This window comes from Chlamydotis macqueenii, chromosome 8, assembly GCF_036417535.1.
Source record: "Chlamydotis macqueenii isolate bChlMac1 chromosome 8, bChlMac1.mat, whole genome shotgun sequence".
NCBI classification, from domain to species: domain Eukaryota; kingdom Metazoa; phylum Chordata; class Aves; order Otidiformes; family Otididae; genus Chlamydotis; species Chlamydotis macqueenii.
The window spans coordinates 36228019-36247714 of record NC_141563.1 but is presented as its reverse complement, the minus strand read 5'-3'; the positions used below and the strand labels follow the sequence as shown (position 1 = coordinate 36247714).

The window sequence follows — 19696 nt, the reverse complement described above, 5'->3', positions numbered from 1 at the left end:
AGAAACCTCATAAAATGGTATTTTAACTGCTTATTAGCTCTGAATTCAGCTCTTGAGTATTTCAATTGCTTTTTGTTCACAAGGTTTCAATTGTTTTGATTTTAGGAAACTTTAACGACGTTTCTGTAATTATACATTTGTTACCTCATTATGTCAGATTAGTCAGAAGACCTAGATCCTCCAGCACCGCAAATTAAGCAACAAGCAGCCTCTGTAAACGCATGCCACACGCTCAGGTGGTCGCATAATTGAGATGGCGTCCACCAAGAGTTGCCTTTCCCAGAGCACCCAGAAAGTCTGAGAACATTCGTCCCGCTGGAGAGCCATGGGACAGCTGCTTCCTCAAATGAATGTGCTGGTCATTATGAATTACTCCAGCACCCAGAAACGGGGAAGATTTGTCGTGGTTAAGGCAGTGCTCGTTATCTATTTTACAAAGAGACCTTACAGCTATGACTTCTCTGGTTCTACAGCATGTCTGTGAGTGTTGTTAGATACGCGCTACTGACATACCACTCACATAATTGTCATTACCAGAAGAAATATTCTACAGACTGTTAAGAAACATGGTAAAACCTACATGTAAAAAAAAGCCCTTACTGATTTACTCTCTAATTACAAACCCATTTAAATGGCATTCACTCTTTCAAACCTGGAGAGCACTATCAATAAATATAACGTACATCTGCCAACTGGAGACCCCATTGGTAGAGCCCATGCTATTTATGCCCCTACGCACAGAGGGTGCCTAATGCACTCTGATGGGGTTGTGATCCACATGCACGTGATCCATGTGCTAGACCAGTAAAATGAGAGGCCGTCTCTCCTCTTCGACACTCTGCGAGCTTCAGAACAGAAGATGCCTTCTCAAGACGCAGGAATATTTCTTTTGCCGAACCATTTTCAAGTACCTACTTCAAGTATGATTAAAAAAAAAAAAAAAAAAAAAAAAAAAGAAAATCAAAGTAGCTCATTGGCTTCCAAGTATGGAATCAGTGTTTGATCTCTCTTCAAAAACTTTGCCTTCATGTTACTCTGTGCTAGGAGAACCAGGGTGGAAGGAGGAGGAGATGTTCAAAAGGTACTTCCAGTTCTGCAGGTCAGCTCTTAAAAGCAAGGAAGGCAGAAAGGTGGTGACTTGGAACAGGGGAAGGGGGGCACAGGGATCAGAGGACCAATGGTATACTGGACAAATTTTTATGGTTGGAAATGTTGTAGGAGAGCAACTGAAAGTCTTTGAGAGTATGGAAAGCCTAGAATCCTTAGAAACCAACCCAACAGGGGGGAGGAAGAGAGAAAATGAGGATTTCACTGTATTTCTAAACGAAGCAGCAGCAGTAATTAATTCCAAGTTTACTATGCACACTAAAACAGAAAGGATGCCTAATGAAGAAATGCAGGTTGGTGCTACTTAACCAAGAGTACAAAACTAGTATTTAAGATTAAACGTGAGGCAAGTATTAGCGATTGTGACGCTACTGAGGAAGCTTACAACACAGCAGCACTCGGTTCTGTAGCAGGCGCAGTAATTTGCTCGGGTATCTTTTCGTCACTGGATGAGAGCAGCATCCCCGGTGCTGACCAAGACAATCTTTCTCAGTTATTAGGAACGATACAGTCTTCACAAACTGTTCATAGAAGAACAAAATAAATACATTCAAAGGCTCCTCTGCTAGGCAGCCTCTCCTACAAAGCATAAAGGGTTGATGCGTTAACACATGAACCTGACGATATATAGAGAAACTTGCAAGAACAGCCAAAAAAAAAAATTTGAATAAAAAAAAAGTAGCCTGCCTCTGCATTTTTTGCAGAATAAAACATTTCTGTGCTAAGTCCCTCTTGTAAATGGAGCCCTTCAGAGCCACTGCAGAGCTTTCCAAAGGACGGCAGCCGTTCCCTGTGTCACGTGCAACAGCCGCCGGAACGGGGCACCAGGACAGGGAGGGCTGAGCCCCACGTCCCCTGTGGAAACCAGCCACCTGGCCAGGCGTCACCTACTGCTGCCATCGCACGTCCCCGAACCACCCTCAGAGACAGCCATCTTCGTATGTTTGCTCTTATTGAGCATAAAAGTCCCGAGAAAAGCGCAGTTGAGTTTTCCCTCAAGCACGCTGACCAGAGGCAGAGGACCATGATCTGTTCTGTGCTAGGAGAAGGACCAAGGATCCTGGCTGAGCCTGAAGGGATGAGCCCATTGTTTCTCCCTCTTGAAGCCTGGCAGGAAGGAGGTTCAGGTTTCACCGTGCAGATAAAATAAAGTGATCACCACTAGCTTGGCCAGGATATTGGGTTAGTGGCATAATAGCATTTCCTTGCTCAGAAGGATCTTCCTGCCAGAGTTGGGTGGTAAACCCAGAAGAGAGAAACAGTTCTCTCCCTTAGCACAAAGGCAAAAGGCAGGTTTTGTACTGAAATGAAGTGCCTGAGACCCACGACAGCCCCTCCCTCCCCTCCATCCCACCAGAAGCTGCCTTACGCTGCGGCCACAGCCAAGACGAACACTCAGACCCCACGCAAGCCCCAGAAGCGTCTTCCAGTACGGCAGAAACAGGAGCTCTGCCTAGAAATAGTTTGCTGCGAGTTAGCAACCCAGGAGCTCACCACGTGGCTCAGGTCCCAGTTTTCGGCATGCCGTTCCACAGCAGGTCAGTTAACGTTGACCACGGGTTGGAGCTGCCATCTAGAAGTCCCATTACGGAGAATTAGCCTCAGCGTATATAAGATGCATCTTGTTCCTTTCACGGCAAGAGCTCCTTATTAACCCAGTTACTGGATATTCCCCGAAAGGCTCAGCGTGCTTCGGAGACACGCTTCTGACCTGTATTTATCGCACAGGTTTCAGGGGGATCGCTTGCTCATGGATACCTAATGAAGGAACTTTTAACGTAGCGGTTTTACAGCTGCATGCCTGAGATGCACGGGACGGCTCTTTTTGAGCAGCACTCTTAGGTGATGGCAACAACCATCTCAGCAAGCCACTGGAGATGCGTCTGTCCAAACTTCATCCGTTTGGTTGACAAGGTGAAGTTTGTGTTTGTTCTGGCTGAAGGTACCGCTGCTGACAGCACCGGCTTTGTGCTGTACAAGATGGGAGCTGGAGAGCATAGAAATCTTAATTAAAGCACTTCAGCTCTCTTCGTGCTCTCCAGCTAATTTTACAGAGTGTCAGGAGAAGGACGTGCAGCGCAGGAGGAGAACATCTCCTCCCAAGGCAGAGAGACTGCCGAGACACCGCCGCTCATCTTCTGCACGTGGAACACTCTGTATCCCAAAGGGAAATAGTTCCCTCCTCCCACACCACCACGAAGGACTGCTCGCACCTGCAGCCAGACCACAGAGGGGCCAGCAACAGCGGGTTCCATGCTGATGGAGATGCTCACCAGTTGGAACGAGCCAGAAATGACCAATGTGGAAGCTTTTCCTGCAAGATCTGCACATTGTGGTCCTCATCTTCTTGGGCGGGTGTCCCTGAGCATCAGCCTCTCCCCAAGCAACTCAGAAACCCTACAAACCGCAGAGCATGAATTCCAGCTCTCCAGAGAGCTGAGGGGGAAACGAGCCGACATTTTAAAGGCATTTAAGACCGCGTCAGTCTGGGTATTTCTGCTGATGAAGCAATACTTAGCTTGAGAGCGGGGAGGTGAAAGGAAAGCGTCTGGAAATTGAAGATCGGCAGTGAAGTACCACGCTTTGTAGGTTACTTAGCGAGAGCGAGCAGCCCCTTTCTGCCTGTAACGGCAGACAAAAAGCAGACGTGAAACCCTAGGAAAGGAAGGAGGTTCACCTCAGCCTGCCCAGACGATGTGTAACAGTACCATCGACGTCAAGTTATTTTATTTTTTTTGCTCAGAGCACTACTGCCTGTGCTTCTTTAGAGATGGAGCCAGGGAAGAGCTGAACCTTCCCTGTTCCTCACCACAGCTCTTCTCTAGAAAAGCATCAAAGCCTTCAGGTTCTTCTCCAGAAAAGCCAGCATCTCCCACCTTCCCCAAAAAAAGGTTAGGCTGGGAGTATTAAATGCTCCTCCGCATTCTCTTTCTATTGTACTGTGAGAGCCCGACACAATTATGAGAAAAAACTCGTTAGCTGCTGCACACGTCCCACATTCCACATTTCTGGAAGTTTTTAGTGGTTCACCACAGCCTTCTCCCTCCCACAAAGTATTTTGGGGACGGGGGGTGTTTGCTGGTCTTCCCCCCCAGGCTCTCACCAGGGCACGGCGTGAAAGGGGAGCGAGGGGTGCGGGTGCCTGGGCAGAAGGGGTCCTTATAAACGTCCCCGAACTGGAAAACGTCGAGCCACTGTTGTTGTGGCTTCGGCGACAAAGCCCGAATTGTTTTTAAGGAACACTCTGCAAAAAACAAAATGATACTATTTGTGCTTCTGCCTCCCCCCAGCAGCCACAGCTCACGTTCCTCCCACGCGCAGCTCTCCCAGCAAAGCCAGTGTCATGCGGGACGCGATTTCCCACCAGCACGAAGGGACAAGAAAGTCAGGCTGCTGCGGCCCCGTCATCGTATTTATGTGTGCAAAAAAAAAAAAAATGGACAACCGGCCACACTGAGCGGGGCAGAGCCCAGTCCCCGCATCCCTGGGTACCCTCAGCACCCCTGGGTACCCTCAGCACCCCTGGGTACCCTCAGCATCCCCAGCTCCCACTCCGTTTCCCGTGCTCAGCACTTCATTTTTCAGGGGGTTGCAAATCAATTTGCAGACGTTACTGGCAGGGTTTAAACTCCTGTTGCAACGGAGGAAGGGTGGCAGGTGATTATCGATGGCATTCAGATCCGAGTGCTTCATTTGTCAGCCACGTTTTAAAAGCCCCATCCTCCCTCACCACTCCTTCCAGCTCAGAGCTCTCTTCTGGACAGCTGAGCTTTATCACATTTGAGCAAAGACTAAAACATCTGTGCTTTTATACGCGCTCACCTCCTCTCCTAGATCAGCCGTAGCCCCGGTCTCGTAATTATCCACCTGCAGAAATTACTTGGGAAGTTCCTCAGACTCACACAGACCCTGAAGCCTGATTTTTTGGCTTTTTTTTTTTTTTTTTTGCTACCAGTCTCATCATTCCCCTCCTCCACCACTGTCCCAGATTCCTGGTAGATCTCGATTCCCTACAAGGCTGAGCACAGCTATCTTAACCTGTTCTTCTGTAAAAACAAACCGCAAAACACGTGTGGAGCAGAACTGCAGGACGACAGCGGCAGAACAGGCTCCTACCACGTGATAACACTGTCGCTGAGACCCCCAAACCTGGGTGTCCCTCCTCCCGATGCTTTAAAACACAGCAGAGGCACACAAGCGGAAAGCAGCTTTAGCGAGCGTCATCCCCCAAGAAAAGATGTTGAAGCCCACGGGAACGACTTCAGTGTGGCCAGAGGGAAGTCTAAGATCTGGCTGTAACGAGGTTTGGACTCTCTAAGGGCAGAGGGAAGCAGGAGATGCACTACGAGCCCGGAATAGACAGCCCAACCCCCCTGCAAGGAGCAGGGACATCTCCAAGGAGCAGGGACATCTCCAACCAGATCAGGTTGCTCAGAGCCCCAGCCAACCTGGCCTGGAATGTTTCCAGGGATGGGGCACCCACCGCCTCTCTGGGCAACCTGGGCCAGTGCTCCACCACGACTGGAAGTCGCGATCCCTTTCCATGCCTCGGTTGCCTGCGTGCGGGCTGGGCCAGGGTCCCCCACCTCCCCTGGGAAGCCCCCAGAGCCACTGGCAGCCGTAGAGCAGAGATGCTCAAGAACTTCTTTCTGTGCTTCGCTGTGATAAAACTCTTGAACTAACACTGTATGAGCCCAAGGCTTTCTATCTGCAGGTTCACTTGAGACTGCCCAAATATAAACTTCATGGAAATTTGAAGAATTAAGATCGTTCTGCTTTTGCTTGAGAAACAGTAACTAAGGAATGCTGTGTGCAGCATCAACTAAGCGACACGGAGGATTTCCACAAAGAGGAGGTTTTGCTTCCTTTTTTTGGAAGAGTAGTGATGTTGGGAGGGGGAGAATCACCCCCCAGCGCTGTGCTGGATTTGTTTCATTTGTTATTTATTTTCCCTCACGAAGCTCGTACCACAGCGAACAAAACACCTCTGAGGCTGGAACACCAAACTACTAGCACAAACCACGAAATCGCTCTTGAAAGTTGATTGACATTCTCTCTGCTTCTCCTCCCTGTCAAAACAACAACAAAACAAAAAAAAAAAAAAAAAAAAAGAAAAGAAAAGCACTACTGCCAACACCAAACCGTTCAAGTGTCCGAAAAACACCAGCCAAACAAAAGAGTTATTAAACCCAACCTCCCCATTTGGAAACGCAGCTCGGAGAGAACACAGGACAGCATTGTCAGCGCCGGCCTTTGTCCCTGTGCCAGCGACACGGAGATGTCTCTCTCCTGACTCAGTGAAAAGGAATCACGAGAGTCCGAGAGATCGTGTTTGCAAGTGTAAAACAGTCCGAGAAATCTCAACGTCAACACTTGCCATTTATTTAAAAGGCTTTTCTTTTGCAGTTTCTCTGCCCCAGGAAGCACGTAGCACAAGCAGGTCTGTCCCCTGAGTTTTTAACAGCTATTTTGTAGATGAGCTAGTTTATAAACACCACGGAAAAGCACAGAAAGAGGTTTTTTTCCTTTTGTAACATGTACCCTTGCTGTTGCTTTTATGTCTGATTTCCTAGAACCTCTTCTTCTCTCAACGCTCAGCCAGATAAGAAAGCATTATTGAATGCCACAGCAAAAACCTAAATAAATTGCTTCTCCACTGCCTGCTTCTCCTCTCGTAAGCACTTTCAGCGACTTAAAAACGAACAAGACAAAAGGAGCGCTACGCAGATGCTCTTCTTGGAATTTGTTCTTTGAACTCGCCATGTTTTGTGTCCTGCCAGCTTCAGCTCAAGTCATCTCCCCTTCCCTCCATCCTCAAACCTCCTCCCTTATCTCTCCTTCCCTCCATCCTCAAACTTCCAACCCATGTCCAGTGCACTTTCTGGAGGAGCTGGCAGTTACCAGTAACGTATCCATCCTGTTAGAGTTACACGCTACGATCCTGTCACTGTACGGCATCTGGCATATTCCGTAGGAGTTGTTTAAAATATTGCATCGGGAGCTGGAGAGTCAACGGTTATGGGCATGTGCTGAAGCTGCCCACAGCTTTGATGCCCGCTCGAGGCGTCGCGGAAGGTAAGCATCACCCTGGGTGAACAGGCCACGCCGTGAGATGGAAATCTGAGGTTTAAACCACGCACCGACCAATATTTTGTTCTTTTGCTGGTTTAAGTCTGGCAAAGCTTGAGGCAACCAAAGACAAGGTCATCTCACAAGCATCATCAGATACCAGCAGTAAGAGATGGTACCTTAGGATCTAATACTTTGAATTAGTTTCAAGAAAATTAAGAGAAAAACCCAACAGGGGCCACTTTCTCAACTCACGTGAGCTAGCGTCCTTGCAATAGCAAATACAGCCACGCTAGCTAAACCGACGGCAATTTGCCCCAGAATTGCCGGCACTTTGCCTTCAGCACAAACCCTCACTCATCTGACTTCCATCACCGCTTAATACTAATCCACAGACACACCTTCGGGAGAGGAAAGGCCATTTTTGCGTGCCCTGGTGCAGATGAACCACAATACGTGGGGGGAGAAGGGGCAGGCTTGATTCTCCATCCTATTTTACTTCAGGGAGGATGCTGTTTAACGGCACCCACAGATGTTCGGCTCAAGCGCAGCAATAACCCGGCCGGGCGGCCCAACCAAGGCGCGGCACTGAGTGTCCAATAAGCCAAACCCCCAGCTGATTTATTTTCCTGTCTTCCTCTTACACTGGTCCCTAATTCCCCCTCCATCCATCTTCCCACTGCATTAAAGACAAGTCACGTCCCACAATTCAGGAGCAGCTTCAATTCCTGCATTACTAGGAGCCACCAGCACACCTGAGGGGTGGATGGGGTTCTCTACGCCTTCAGCATTTTGTATTTGGCAAAGAAAAACGTCTTGGCGATGGACTGATAAAAATCAGGCATTTATCAGCATGAAGTGTTCAGATGAGTGAGGCAGACACAAGTATGGGCTTCAGGTTTAGAACAGAGCATCAGCCTCAACACAGCTTTTTAAAATTTCATGTGAAGATTTAGGAACACCCACCAAAAAGCCCGTATTAAACAGATACGATATTAAAAAAATAATCCTACAAACTCAATTTAAGGGCCATATTAAGGCCCGAGGTTTGTTGCTGCTTAAGTGGCAGGTGTGTGGTTTATAGTGGCATTAAAATTCAGGCAGCGAGAGTACCAAAATGAGCTAAAGGAGGCAAACTCTGGTTGACACAGATCTCCTAACCGGTCGCTTCCAAACCCCAGAGACGGCCCTCGATCAAGCCCCTGTGCTTGAGGGGCGAACATCCTAGAAACGGATACAATTACTGCTCCGGGATGTCTTCCCAGTTAGCGGCGGAATTCTTGAAATGCCCAAATATTGCACAAACCCTGGAAATAAAGGTATTGCCTAGCTCTCTGCAAGCACTTTTTTTTTTTTTTTTGCTCAGCAGGGAGCGGAGTGGCTTGACGAAACCGAAGAGAACGACGGCAGCCGCCACGCTCAAATAATACGCGGAGCTGCCGCTAGACAAAAGCCTCGACTTGCCACGAGCCGCAGCACGCTCCCACGCCTGGCTAGAGGCGAACGCTGCCCTCCGCAGCCCTCGCGCCTTTCGGGCTTAAAGTTCAAGGAAACTCATTCAGCTAATTGCTGTAACGACAGATATTAAACAGAGCGCGGTATCTAGCCATCCCAGCGGATGCCAATGTAAGGATCCAAGGAACGGTAACAGAGCAGCCTGCTGTAAGTAAGAATTTACTGACACTATGATTGTAAGCAACTGTAGCAGAGAAACCACAGCAAATTCAAATGCATTTCCAAAGTCTAGGAGTAAAAAAAGAAGTTAAAGAAGAAAGCCAACCCCTAAAAGAACTCTTGAAAGCAAATTCAAATGGCAAAGAGGAAGAGAAAACATGACTCTTGTTATATCAGAGAAAATGTAAAAAAAGAATAATCAAGGTAAGACTCTCCCCGCTTAAGCCCAGATGTAGGTCTTTAGGGTTTTTTTTCCCCTTGAGAAGAGGTCACCACGTTAAAACAAAGGTATTTTAAGCACTTTCTGAGTGCCTTGGGCCCCTTCTTTCACGGAACAGTACAGGTATCGCTGCAAGACCACCAGACATCAGATTTGGTCCCCCACCAGCGAACAGGGCATTTCCCTGCACGGGTTGGAGCCGTAGAAGTTCCCTGCAAAGGCTGTAGATGCTCATCGTGATGGGCACACCTAACCAACCAGAACCGGAGCCGGTGCGTTTCGAGAGATCGCTTACAAGCCCTCAGATGAGTACTCTCGATTCCTGGTGACCCAGGCAAATTTGAACCTGTGACTCAGAGGTGAAGAGCGCTCTATCCCATTACCAGTCATAAAGACCATCTGGCCCCTTGCTCCCTGATTAAAAAAAAAAAAAAAAAAAAAAAAAAAAATGGTGCATGCAGTGCATCATCTATCAGAATTAATCCAACTCAGTTTGATGAGTGCTTTTTAGAGGAGGGAAAAAAAAAAAAAAAGAAGAAAGTAACGATGATTCTGTGAAATAAGTCAGCTGGGGAAAGAGCCCAAAGCGCCCCATCCATTTTACCTTCAGAACAACGTTTCCCTCTTCGGGGCTGAACACAGGAGGACTGATTTTCTGCAGCGCTACCCACCCCGGGCTCCCCCCCGCCACCACCCCGGGGCCACGGGTGGATTTTCCATCATCCCTCCGCCCTCCCTTGGACAAAGGGCCGCTATTGTCCCCGGGGCTGGAACGGCTCCCCGAGCCCCACGCAAACGGCGACAACTCCACCACTGCGCGGCAGACCCTCCATGGCAGAAACACACACCCCCCCCCACCCACCCCCGCCAACCCCACCCACGCGTGTCCGCGGGGGCGGCGGCCGCGCCCCTACCTGAGCTGTCCATGGTGCTGAACCCCTCGCCGCGCTCCGGTTGCTGCTGCTGCTGCTGCTGGCGCGCCGGGCTCCGGCCGCTCGCCCCCGCCGCCGCGCTGGCCCCGGGCTTGGCCCCTTCAAGGCTGCTGTCCACCAGCTGTAAAGATTCATAGCCATCACTGCCCGGCTTTTTCCGGTAGCTCCCGAGCAGGCTCATGGGCGACACGGGTGGAAAACCCTCCTCTGTAAGCCCTGGGATGGAGCGGGCCGGGAGGAAGGTGGGGGGGGGGGGGGGGGGGGTGGTGATGAGAAGCGCTCCGGCCGCCCCGAGGGGTGGGGAAGGGCGGGACGGGACGGGGCGGTCGCTTCTCCCCCCTCCTCCTCCTCCACCCTCCATCAACCTTCCCGGTGCCGCCCCGTCCCGCCCCTCCGGGGCCCGGAAGCAATCGGAGAGGCCACATCCCAAAGGGATTTCAGGTCTCCGGTAGAAGCATCTCCACCTAGTTTAGGTCCCAAGGTGCTGGGGAGGCTGCAGCGATAGCGGGCAGAGGTTTTTGGCGGGGGAGGGTCCCCTCGACCAGAAACCACTACGAGTAATTAATTAGCAAAAAGCACTGGATCTATATCTTTTCCTTCTCCAGGGTTTTATTCAGACATCCCGGCAAACGCATCCCTCTCCCAAAAGTGACCCCTGGGCTCGGAGGGTTGGGCTGTGCAGCTGGCGCAAAGAGGTGCCCAAAATAACGATCGCCATTATGATCTTTGTCACGCCAGTGACATGTACACGGCAAAGAGAAGGCTTGCAGCCTTCCATAGCCCTCATAGCAGCCTTCCAGTACCTAGAGGGGCCTACAGGGAAGCCAGAGAGGGACTTCCGACAATGGCCTGTAGCGATAGGACAAGTGGTAGTGGTTTTAAACCGGAAGAGGGCAGATTTATATGAGATAGAAGGAAAAAAAAAATATTCACCACAAGGGTGGTGAGCACTGGCACAGGTTACCCAGGGAAGCTGTGGATGCCCCATCCCTGGAAACATTCCAGGCCAGGTTGGACAGGGCTTTGAGCACCCTGACCTGGTTGGAGATGTCCCTGCCCAGGGCAGGGGGATTGGAACTGAATGATCTTTAAAGGCCCTTCCCACCCAAACCAGTCTGCGATTCTATGATTTATTGGGAAGGGAACCAGGTCACTGAGTTATGGGCTGACACTCTCAAGGAGGAGGGATGGCACAGCAGTTCTGTACTGAGCCTCCAAAACCCTGAAGAGAACCCGGTTCAGTGTAACACGGCGCTTGTCTGCGGGAAAGTAACCAGAGGGGTCCCAACCTGCGGCGCTGGGTCACGGCAGGCACCATGGGGTGCATCAGCACCCCAAGTCACTGACTCCATCCTTCAGAGTGGTGGCACCCAGCTGTAGAAGCCCTGCCACCGATTGCTGAGCCCTTTTTTTTTTTCTCCTTAGGTCTCACTGATCTATTTTTAGCTGTTCACATGTAAACAGACTTCAGACCAACACAAAGTGTATCCTTGAACAACTGATGAGCCGTACCTCGCTTGACACGTCTTGCGGCCACCGCCAAGTAGATCGTAATTCCATTGTACGTGGAGCAGAGGAACTGAGATATGCTCCAAAGGGAATGGCCACTGTTAAACTCTCCTAAATGGATTTCTTTTTAATTTAAGGAAAAACAAAGGCAAAAAGAAGGCGTAGCATCCAGACACAAGCATGCCTTCAATCTCTCGCAGAAAGGACACAAAGTACTCTGCTTCGAGAAGCAGCGTGGGTTTGCTTCTCAAGCAACAACATCAATAAGCGCTTCTGGAGCAATAACCGTAACTGGAAATATTACTGACGCTTCGGCTTTCCTGCTAACCACTCCAGGGCAGTGGGCATCTGCTACAGCCATACCTTCTCTTCTGCTGTTGTTTATGTAACTCCTGCAATGTTCTCACATGGCGCGGACAAGGTACACCTGTGAGCCAGAATTTTCTCAGGAAAATCCAAGCAGATTTCTGAGCAGCAAACTAGAATGAGCTAACCCAACGTAAACAGTTGGCAGTTACTACCAGTAGCAGCTTGAACCCAAGGCTGGAATTGTGTATTTTCCTACCCCCTCATTACTGAGCTCTTAGTGCATCGGTCTGTGTGGAACAATACACGGATTGCAATGCTCGCCCTCCCTCTGGGCACCCACGTGCAGCAACTTAATAAAGAAAAAAATAATTAAAGTGCGGGTATTTTTACTAGGGATCTGTTAGTCACTCCTAGCCAGCCTAGGATACAACAATCCCCGTGCTCTAGGATAAAAATGGGAAACTGGGGGGAGTCCAGGTGGATTTTCACTTATTTTCCTTGCTCAGATAACAGCCTGAGCATGAAAAGCCAGGCTTTCGGGTGAAGGTGGCACATTAAGGCTGCGTAACGTCTCCATGAGTGCTCAAGGACGCTCACACTGGAGGCAACCGCAACCTGATAGAGGGAATGAGCTGGGGAACACAGCACAGCACAACACCCTGCACAACCTATCCCACGTCTTAAAGCATCGCCTGTGGTCTCCAGCCTGCTCTGCTGCCTTGGTATCCGTCAACTCCAGAAGCTCAGCTTAGCCAAAACATCATATCCTAAATCCAGAAGTCATCTCTCTCACTGGTGAGCAGCACGGGCCTGTCTACATTAGGCTGCGAAAGGAAAGTCTTACTGAAAAATGTTCTGATGGAAACAGGGACCAAGCAAGAGGAGAGGTTCACTCCAGCAGGAATTATAGCTCGCCCTTCTCCGAGTACCACAGCAAGTCCAGGATTTCTGCTTCCCCAGCCACAGTCTTGTTGTCACTGCCCAGCAGAGCCTCACAGCACACCTTTGGCTCAACGTTTCCTACCCAACACTGATGCCGCTGTCATGTTGGCAGAGGCAGAATGAAGTAATACTTGGAAGGAAGAACTGAATATGTTATTAATTCATTTCTTTCCACATTTGTCCCAGAGTCTGGGGGATCATGGCTTGCTTTCCCTCCGAGGGGAATCCCACCATACCCCCAGAGCTCCAGCCTGGAGAAAGGGGGTTCAGCAAAGCATCAGTGCCAGCACCGAGCAGGGACAGAGCAGCCTCCACAGGGAATCTCGGGGCAGAGGAGGGAACAGACTTCAAAGTCCCATCCTTGCTCGCAATTACCATTGCTACCAACGCAAAGAGATGGGATTAGGGAAGCATGCTGTGTGGGATTCTGTTGAAGCTACACTTATCCATGCGTTTTCCAGCCCTACGGGAGGTTTAGCTGAAGGGAATGTATAAAATGATATTCCCCTCTCCCCCAGTTCTCCCTTTAAGCTGGGGTGATGAAGGGCCACATGATTACTCTTTTCTATATAGCATTCCTTATCCTGTAGGCCTCCAAAAAAAAAAACCACCCCAAATCAAATAACACATTCAATTGTACATGACTTTAAAGAATGAGAATAAAGAAGAAGGATCTAGCAAAACAGCTACTCCAAATAATTCCTTAACATCCTTGAAGACTGATTGATCAGTGGCTAACGAACCTACAGGATAATGAAGGTGTTTGTATGCTGGTTGAACAGCGAGGCTGGCAGGTGCCATTAAGGCTGTGGGAGATGGTAACGACATGCTAAGGAGGACTCTGTGTTGCTCAAGAGACACGAACTCCCTCCCTGTTACTGACCTTGGAAGAGTCAATTGATTTGCCAACCTCTAACTCTCCGTCTGCTTTTCCCTGTCTGGGTTGCAGCCTCTCCTGGGTAAAGTCTCTTTCCGTAGCTGTAACCAAGCACCAACTATGCCGAGGTGTCGCTTCATTTTTTTCCCCACCTCTCCTCCAACTAGACGAACAGTTCAGGTGAAATATTCCACTCTTAATTCTTCACGAATGCATTCAGATTGTGGAGTGTCTGAGAATTACAAATATAGCTGGAAAATTAATTTACTATCTGGAGCAACATCTTTAAAACTCAGTATACTGAACTTTTTTTTTTCCAAAGTTACTCTGCTGTGAACAATGAACTGTCCCTGCACAACGTGTTTCTGCAAGAAACCCAAACCAGGGGTACGTACGTAGGTAAGGGTGTGGGAAGTACCAGCTATGCTGTATGATATGGGCTGCTATTGGTGCCTGGGAAGAAAAACAAAACAAAACCAAATATCCAAGAAAAATAAGACTTGCTTAAGCTGCCTTCATACTCCTCAAGCACATTTCATATTTCCATTTTCATACTGCCGCACGGGGCAGCTTCTTCTCTCTGCAGCCGAGGACACCAAGCCATCAAAACATACTCTAGAGAATTCACTTTTTTTGCCTTTTCCCTCCTCAAAGCACTCAAATCCTAATCAGAAAATCTGAATTCACAGACTCCTGAATTTAGGCTACCTTCAATATTCCTCTAACTCCATAAAACAAGCTTTCAAAAAAACTACAACTCAAACAAGCTCTTTAACTCCGCTCACCTTCCCTGAAGCCTTGCAAGGAGCAGCCGTGGCCCTCAGCCACGGTTACGTTCTGGAGAACCCTTTCGCAGCCCAGTGACCCACCCCAGCAGACATCAGGGAATTTGAGGAAGGAGGCTTGAACGCCTGTATGAACTGAAACCATTGGATAAACTTTTGATGGTCCCAGAAAATAACCACCACCACCTTTTTGTGTTTGTTTAGTGCCTACCCATGGCCGTATATATGAGGTAGCTTGAGATTTGGACACACAACCTAGTTAGCCATCAACAATTTGGTGCAGTACAGGCATCTTTCCTGCCCTGAAAACAAATTGGATGCAGAACCAACAACTGTGCCTCTCTCAGCACCACATTCACCCTCAGGAGCCCCACATCCCAACAAAACCACAAGCCAACCCTGAACCCTCACCCTTCCCCACACCAAGCCACGGGGCCACAGCCCTGCTCGCAGCAGCTCAGCCCCACCACACAGCAAAGAGCATCCTCCACGCCAGTCAGCTTTGACCCAGCACCTCCAGCACTCTTCTATCAGAAAAGCAAGAGCATCACCACGTTCTTCTGTTGGGTCTTTCCTCCCAGACCTGCCCCATAGCAAGTACCCGCTCCCTACACTCCTAGGAGAGAGTCCTGTCTCATGCCTACCTCTCCAGGGAGCATCTCCACCCCCATGACACTCAAGGCCTCCACAGCTGCCAGCACTTTAAATAAGAGCCACTGGTTTAACTGGGATTTAGCAAACCTGATTGAATTGATTGCAGCCAGCAAGCTCCTCGTCTGGGCTAGGACCACCCCCGTTACCATCAGCGCAGATGAACTGATGCCATGCATTTTGGGTCATTACTGCCCAAATATCTTAACTTATTTTTATTTCTGTCCTGGTGCGCTCAAACATAAAGGAGAGACCTTAAAAACTTCAGCCATATAGCGTCATTTGAATTAGCGTCACCTCTTGACTGTCTGCTGCTCCCCATTCAACGCACCTGGCTCTCGTCACCTCAGAGTGTTGCATGTCCCTCCTGATGAAGGCTTGGTGTGGTGAGGAACGAAAGCAAAGCTATGGCGAGAGCCAAAATAATTCCCCCTCAGAAGAGGGTCATTATTTTTTGTTGTTTTTTCTCTTTTTAAAGACACCAATTCAGAAATCACAGCAGCTAACTGGGGTGATCCCCCCCAACAGTCAGGAACTTCCAAACTGTCTGCTCCTTTCTTCTTCATCTCTAACTAAAAGCAAACGTCATCCTGACAAAGTTTGAGGGTTTTTTACCTGTTAGACTCAACTAAACCTTTGCTTTCCTCCATCAGAGGAAGCCTTTGCTGTAGTGAAACCTCGCTGCAGTGCTGCAATGCTGGCAGCCTCAGCAGCCGGAGCTCCAGTGATCGTGTTCGTCAGTGGATGGACCCTGAAGAGCACATTCAGGAGCGTTTGCCAAGCGACAGCAGTGATTTCATTTTGGGGGTGTTCATGGTCTGTGTGCAAGCATCTGTAGAAGGAAACCCTTGTTGGGTGGAAGGCTGATGGCAGAGAAAGCACTGCAACCGCTCCCACAAACGCCTGCCTTCTGCTCGTGGTACCAACCCTGGGGTACAGTTATCCCGAGAGCTTCTCAGGAGCTGGAGCGGGACCGTTCCACCGCGTGCTGTCAGAAACCTCGGCTTGCCTTGCTCACCCGCCACGTCAACCGGGGCCACGCCGGTGAGCCCGCACGGCTGCTCGGCATCATTTTGTTTTCCGGTGACTGAGGACGAGGCCAGCGTTTGACTCTCATCATCTTCTTCCCCATCCCTTCCGCTCCGTGACGGCACACGCCGTTTAGTTATTGCTGTGCCCGCCGATTTTTTATTCCTTGCCTTTCAGTCTGGTTAAGGGGCTGTCAGGGACGACACACAGCCTACTCATTTCAGCCCAGGACTTTGTTTCGGAGCATTCGGGGATCTGACTGGCTCCTCGGCAACGCTGAGCTGTGGGGCTGCTTGCCAAGGGCTGTTGTAGATGCTAAAAATGTTCCCGCTCCAGAAAGAGCGCGGAGAAATGCATGGGAAAAACGAATCCATAAGGGGCCGTTAAATAGCAGCGGATGGCTCCTCGCTCGGGAAGTCCCCAGCCTGCAAACTGTTGGAAAACTGGAGGCTCTACAGCCGTTCTACGGTTCCTCAGGCCAAAATCAGCTATCTGGGGAAAAATCGGGTGTTTTGCCGCCTAGCTGTGGTTCGTTCATCACTGCCTGTTCACTGGGGGCTAAATACCAAGAAAAATCTGGGCTGCCCCTCCCGAAGCCTTTGGTCTTTGCTCTTTTTGTAAAGTTTTCCGTGAAAACTGTTGCTTGGAAAAGGAATTCAAGTGTTTGGGTCTTTCGATCTGGGGAAGGGAATAAACTTCCCAAGTTTCCTGCATGGCAACAACCCCGTTTCAGAGGATTTGGAGAAAATCCTGGCCCTCGCCTCAATCTCCCTGCGTGATTTTGTTCTGCACACCCAATTCCTCCGCCTTTCTGCCTCCCAGCCGTGATTCAGGGGTGTAAATGGTGCCGTTTCCCATCGTTTTTATTTCTGGTGACTGAAAACAAGAACTTGCTCAGAATAACTCTATATATTTGGCCTCATACTCTATTGCCATGTAAGCTACCATAAAAGTTCATAAAATATTATTTATCATTTACTGTATAAATAATAAAAAGTAATATTTGTCACATTTTAATGCTGAGAGCTTCCCATAGCTGCTGTACCCACCCCTGCAAAAGCATCCATAATCTGATTTTTGCAGCGGATGGAAACGACAGTGTCTCGGTCGCTGGCGTTTCCCGACGCCGTTCCCTACAGCCGGAGATTTTCCCTCTCCAAATCGGAGCGCTGCGGGCTGCCACCCACCCAGCAGAGACCAGCCCCCCGTCAGCAGCTCCGCGGCGGTTTCAGACACCTCCCCATCTCCGGAGCGTCCCGGGAGAGGGGCAGCCGCCCCTCTGGGTCTGGCCGTTGGCTGTGGACGCTCCAGTTAAATCCTTCGCTACGTCCCTCGCGCGCTGGTGATGCTGATTCCCTTCGCAAGGCGAATTTCAGCCACCCGAGCAGAGCTGGGCCTGCGGTAAAACACGACCCCGCGGTATCGGCGCCCAGCCCCCCATAGCCCAATTTTGATCCCAAAACCTGGGTGGCACCTCCAGGTACCAAACTCTCCACCGCCACGGTCCAGCAATTCCCTTTTCCACGCGGCTCCCGGGGCTGCCACCAGATTTTTGCAGCGAAGCGGGCTGGATTTTAGCAAATCCTGCGCAAAAAAAACCCCAAAAGCCAGCTCTGAGGGCTTGCAGAAAGCAACGCGGCGGGTACGACGGGAGGCCCCGGGATTAATCAGCAGCAGGGCAAAGCCGTCGGCAAAGGCAGATTAGTCGGGTCAGCAACGAAACGTCGGCGCTTACGCTGCCGGCGGCGCGCAGGAAAAACCCGGCGCTCAAGGACAAATTGCGGTTCCTCCTTAAAGGCTGCGGCCGCTCCGAACTGCTGCATCCATCGGCGGGGAGCGTTCCTGGGACCGTAAACAAGCCGGCTGTGTCGCGGCTGGCTAAATATAGTGCAGCCCGGGTTGCCTTCATGCTGCCTGTGCCATCTGAATTACTTGGTACGCTGATTTTTTTTTTTTTTTAATTTTTTTTTTCCTCAGGGAAGGCTATGACTAAGGGAAATCCACAACTGAAGGGCTGTCAGAAGATGGAGGCCCTAGCCCAAATGCAGAAGGTGAATAAAGTCAGTAGTTTGCAGTCCTGGGGGCCTGTCCGAAATATTCCTCACCCTCCTCCTCCTCCCTCTCCTCCTCCTCCTCCTCCTCACCTTGGCAGCCTCCGAAGGAAGGCTCTGATAACGACAGCCACAAATACCTCAGCAAAACATGAAATATTTCCTGAGTTAGAGTTGCGGTGATGCCGGGGGGGGTGAAGACCGACCCGGAGCAGCGGGGCGGTGGGGAGCGGGCTGGGGCTGCAGGACTGAAGGGAATGCAGCGGTGAACGCATTTACCTATACATTACTTTTTTTTTTTCTTCTCTTTTCTGACCCTGAAGCAGGGTTTTTAAAGGGAGTGCAGCTCTGGGTTTGGCTCTGACTCAGAAAACAGAGGAGGGTTTGAAGGTCAGCGTCAGTGGATGTGCTGCAAGAGGCTGGATATCAGCATTGCATAGCAGCACGCCCAGAAACACCTTCCTGTGGCTCAGCTGGAAGCTAAATTGTTGTTTAAAGCCTGAAAAATCACTTTGTTTTTCCTCGTTGGAAGTAATATACCCAAACAGCTTTCACACCCTAAGCCGCACGCATTTCGGGGTGCGAGAAGCGATGCTGGCGCTGGGCAGGGAGTTGCGGAGGGGTCCGGGGCGGGAGGCAGCTCGAGGTTTTGCGGCGCCGCACGCCCAGGTGCGCGCTGCCGAATTCGGCAGCTTGACTTGCCGTCAGACAGCGGTACGTGCCGCGCTGCCGGGAAAAGCACTTTTCCGTGCAATGCCTGCCCTCAAACCCATTATATAACAAGGCTGTAAAGCTGGATTTATTTTTTTTTCCTTTATCCCGAGCGGCAGGGTCCCAGCGTGCCTTCCCAGTGCTTACTCAGCACAAATTTGCCGTAAACAACATCCCCCTGTTTGATCCTCCACCCTCTCGCTCTTCTTCTCTCGCCCCCCTGCCCATGGCCAAGCTCTCCTTACCTCGCTTCTCAGATCCCCGCATCCTCCTCTCCTGGCTCCCCGGCTGAGCTCCCGCACGCCGGCTTTCCGCTCTTCATCCGGCGGCGATCCCGGGTCACGGGGCCAGGGCCACGGGCTGGGATGCCGCTGCCTGGGAAGTGCGAGCGGCTCCGGGCCCTGCCAGGTTATATTTGGGATTACGGAGACTGGGGAAAGGATGAGGATGGAGGCAGAGATATCACATCTTCTAAAATGTGGCATGGAGTGGGATCTGGAGTCTGCAGGTCTGATCCATCAAGTGCAAACCTAAGCAAGCTTTTTTTTTTTTTTTTTTTCCCCTTTTTGGAGAAGGTTAAATCCTTCGACCGGACTCGGCAGGGATGCGGCGTGCCAGAGCTCTGCAGGGCTGGAAACGGGGCGGTGTGCTGGTCGCGGCACACCTGGAGCGCTGGGTACCCAGCCAGTGCTACCTGATGCTGTAAACATCCCCCAAATCTTTATCACGGCGTAACTACAGGTGCCACGGCGTTACCAGCCATCGGTGCCATTTCTTCGCAGCAGGCGTCAGGAATTCCAGTTATGTTCCTTGGGTACCCCCCATCCGCT

General features: G+C 50.3%; 1 protein-coding gene across 2 annotated transcripts in view; it reads right to left on the bottom strand.

Moving 5' to 3' along the window:
- The window catches only part of DNAJC6 (DnaJ heat shock protein family (Hsp40) member C6), a 44829-nt gene extending 25582 nt beyond the window's left edge, over positions 1-19247 (bottom strand). Inside the window, exons 1-2 of one of the 2 annotated variants that reach the window (XM_086753163.1) lie at positions 19112-19247; positions 9985-10123 (exon numbers count right to left, since the gene is read on the bottom strand). In XM_086753163.1, the coding sequence (XP_086609289.1) occupies positions 9985-9997 (13 nt within the window). In that variant the 5' untranslated portion in view covers positions 9998-10123; positions 19112-19247. Of the gene's footprint in view, positions 1-9984; positions 10184-19111 lie in introns of those variants that run through there. The other variant, XM_086753162.1, reaches the window with a different exon arrangement.
- Positions 19248-19696: the final 449 nt, after the last annotated feature.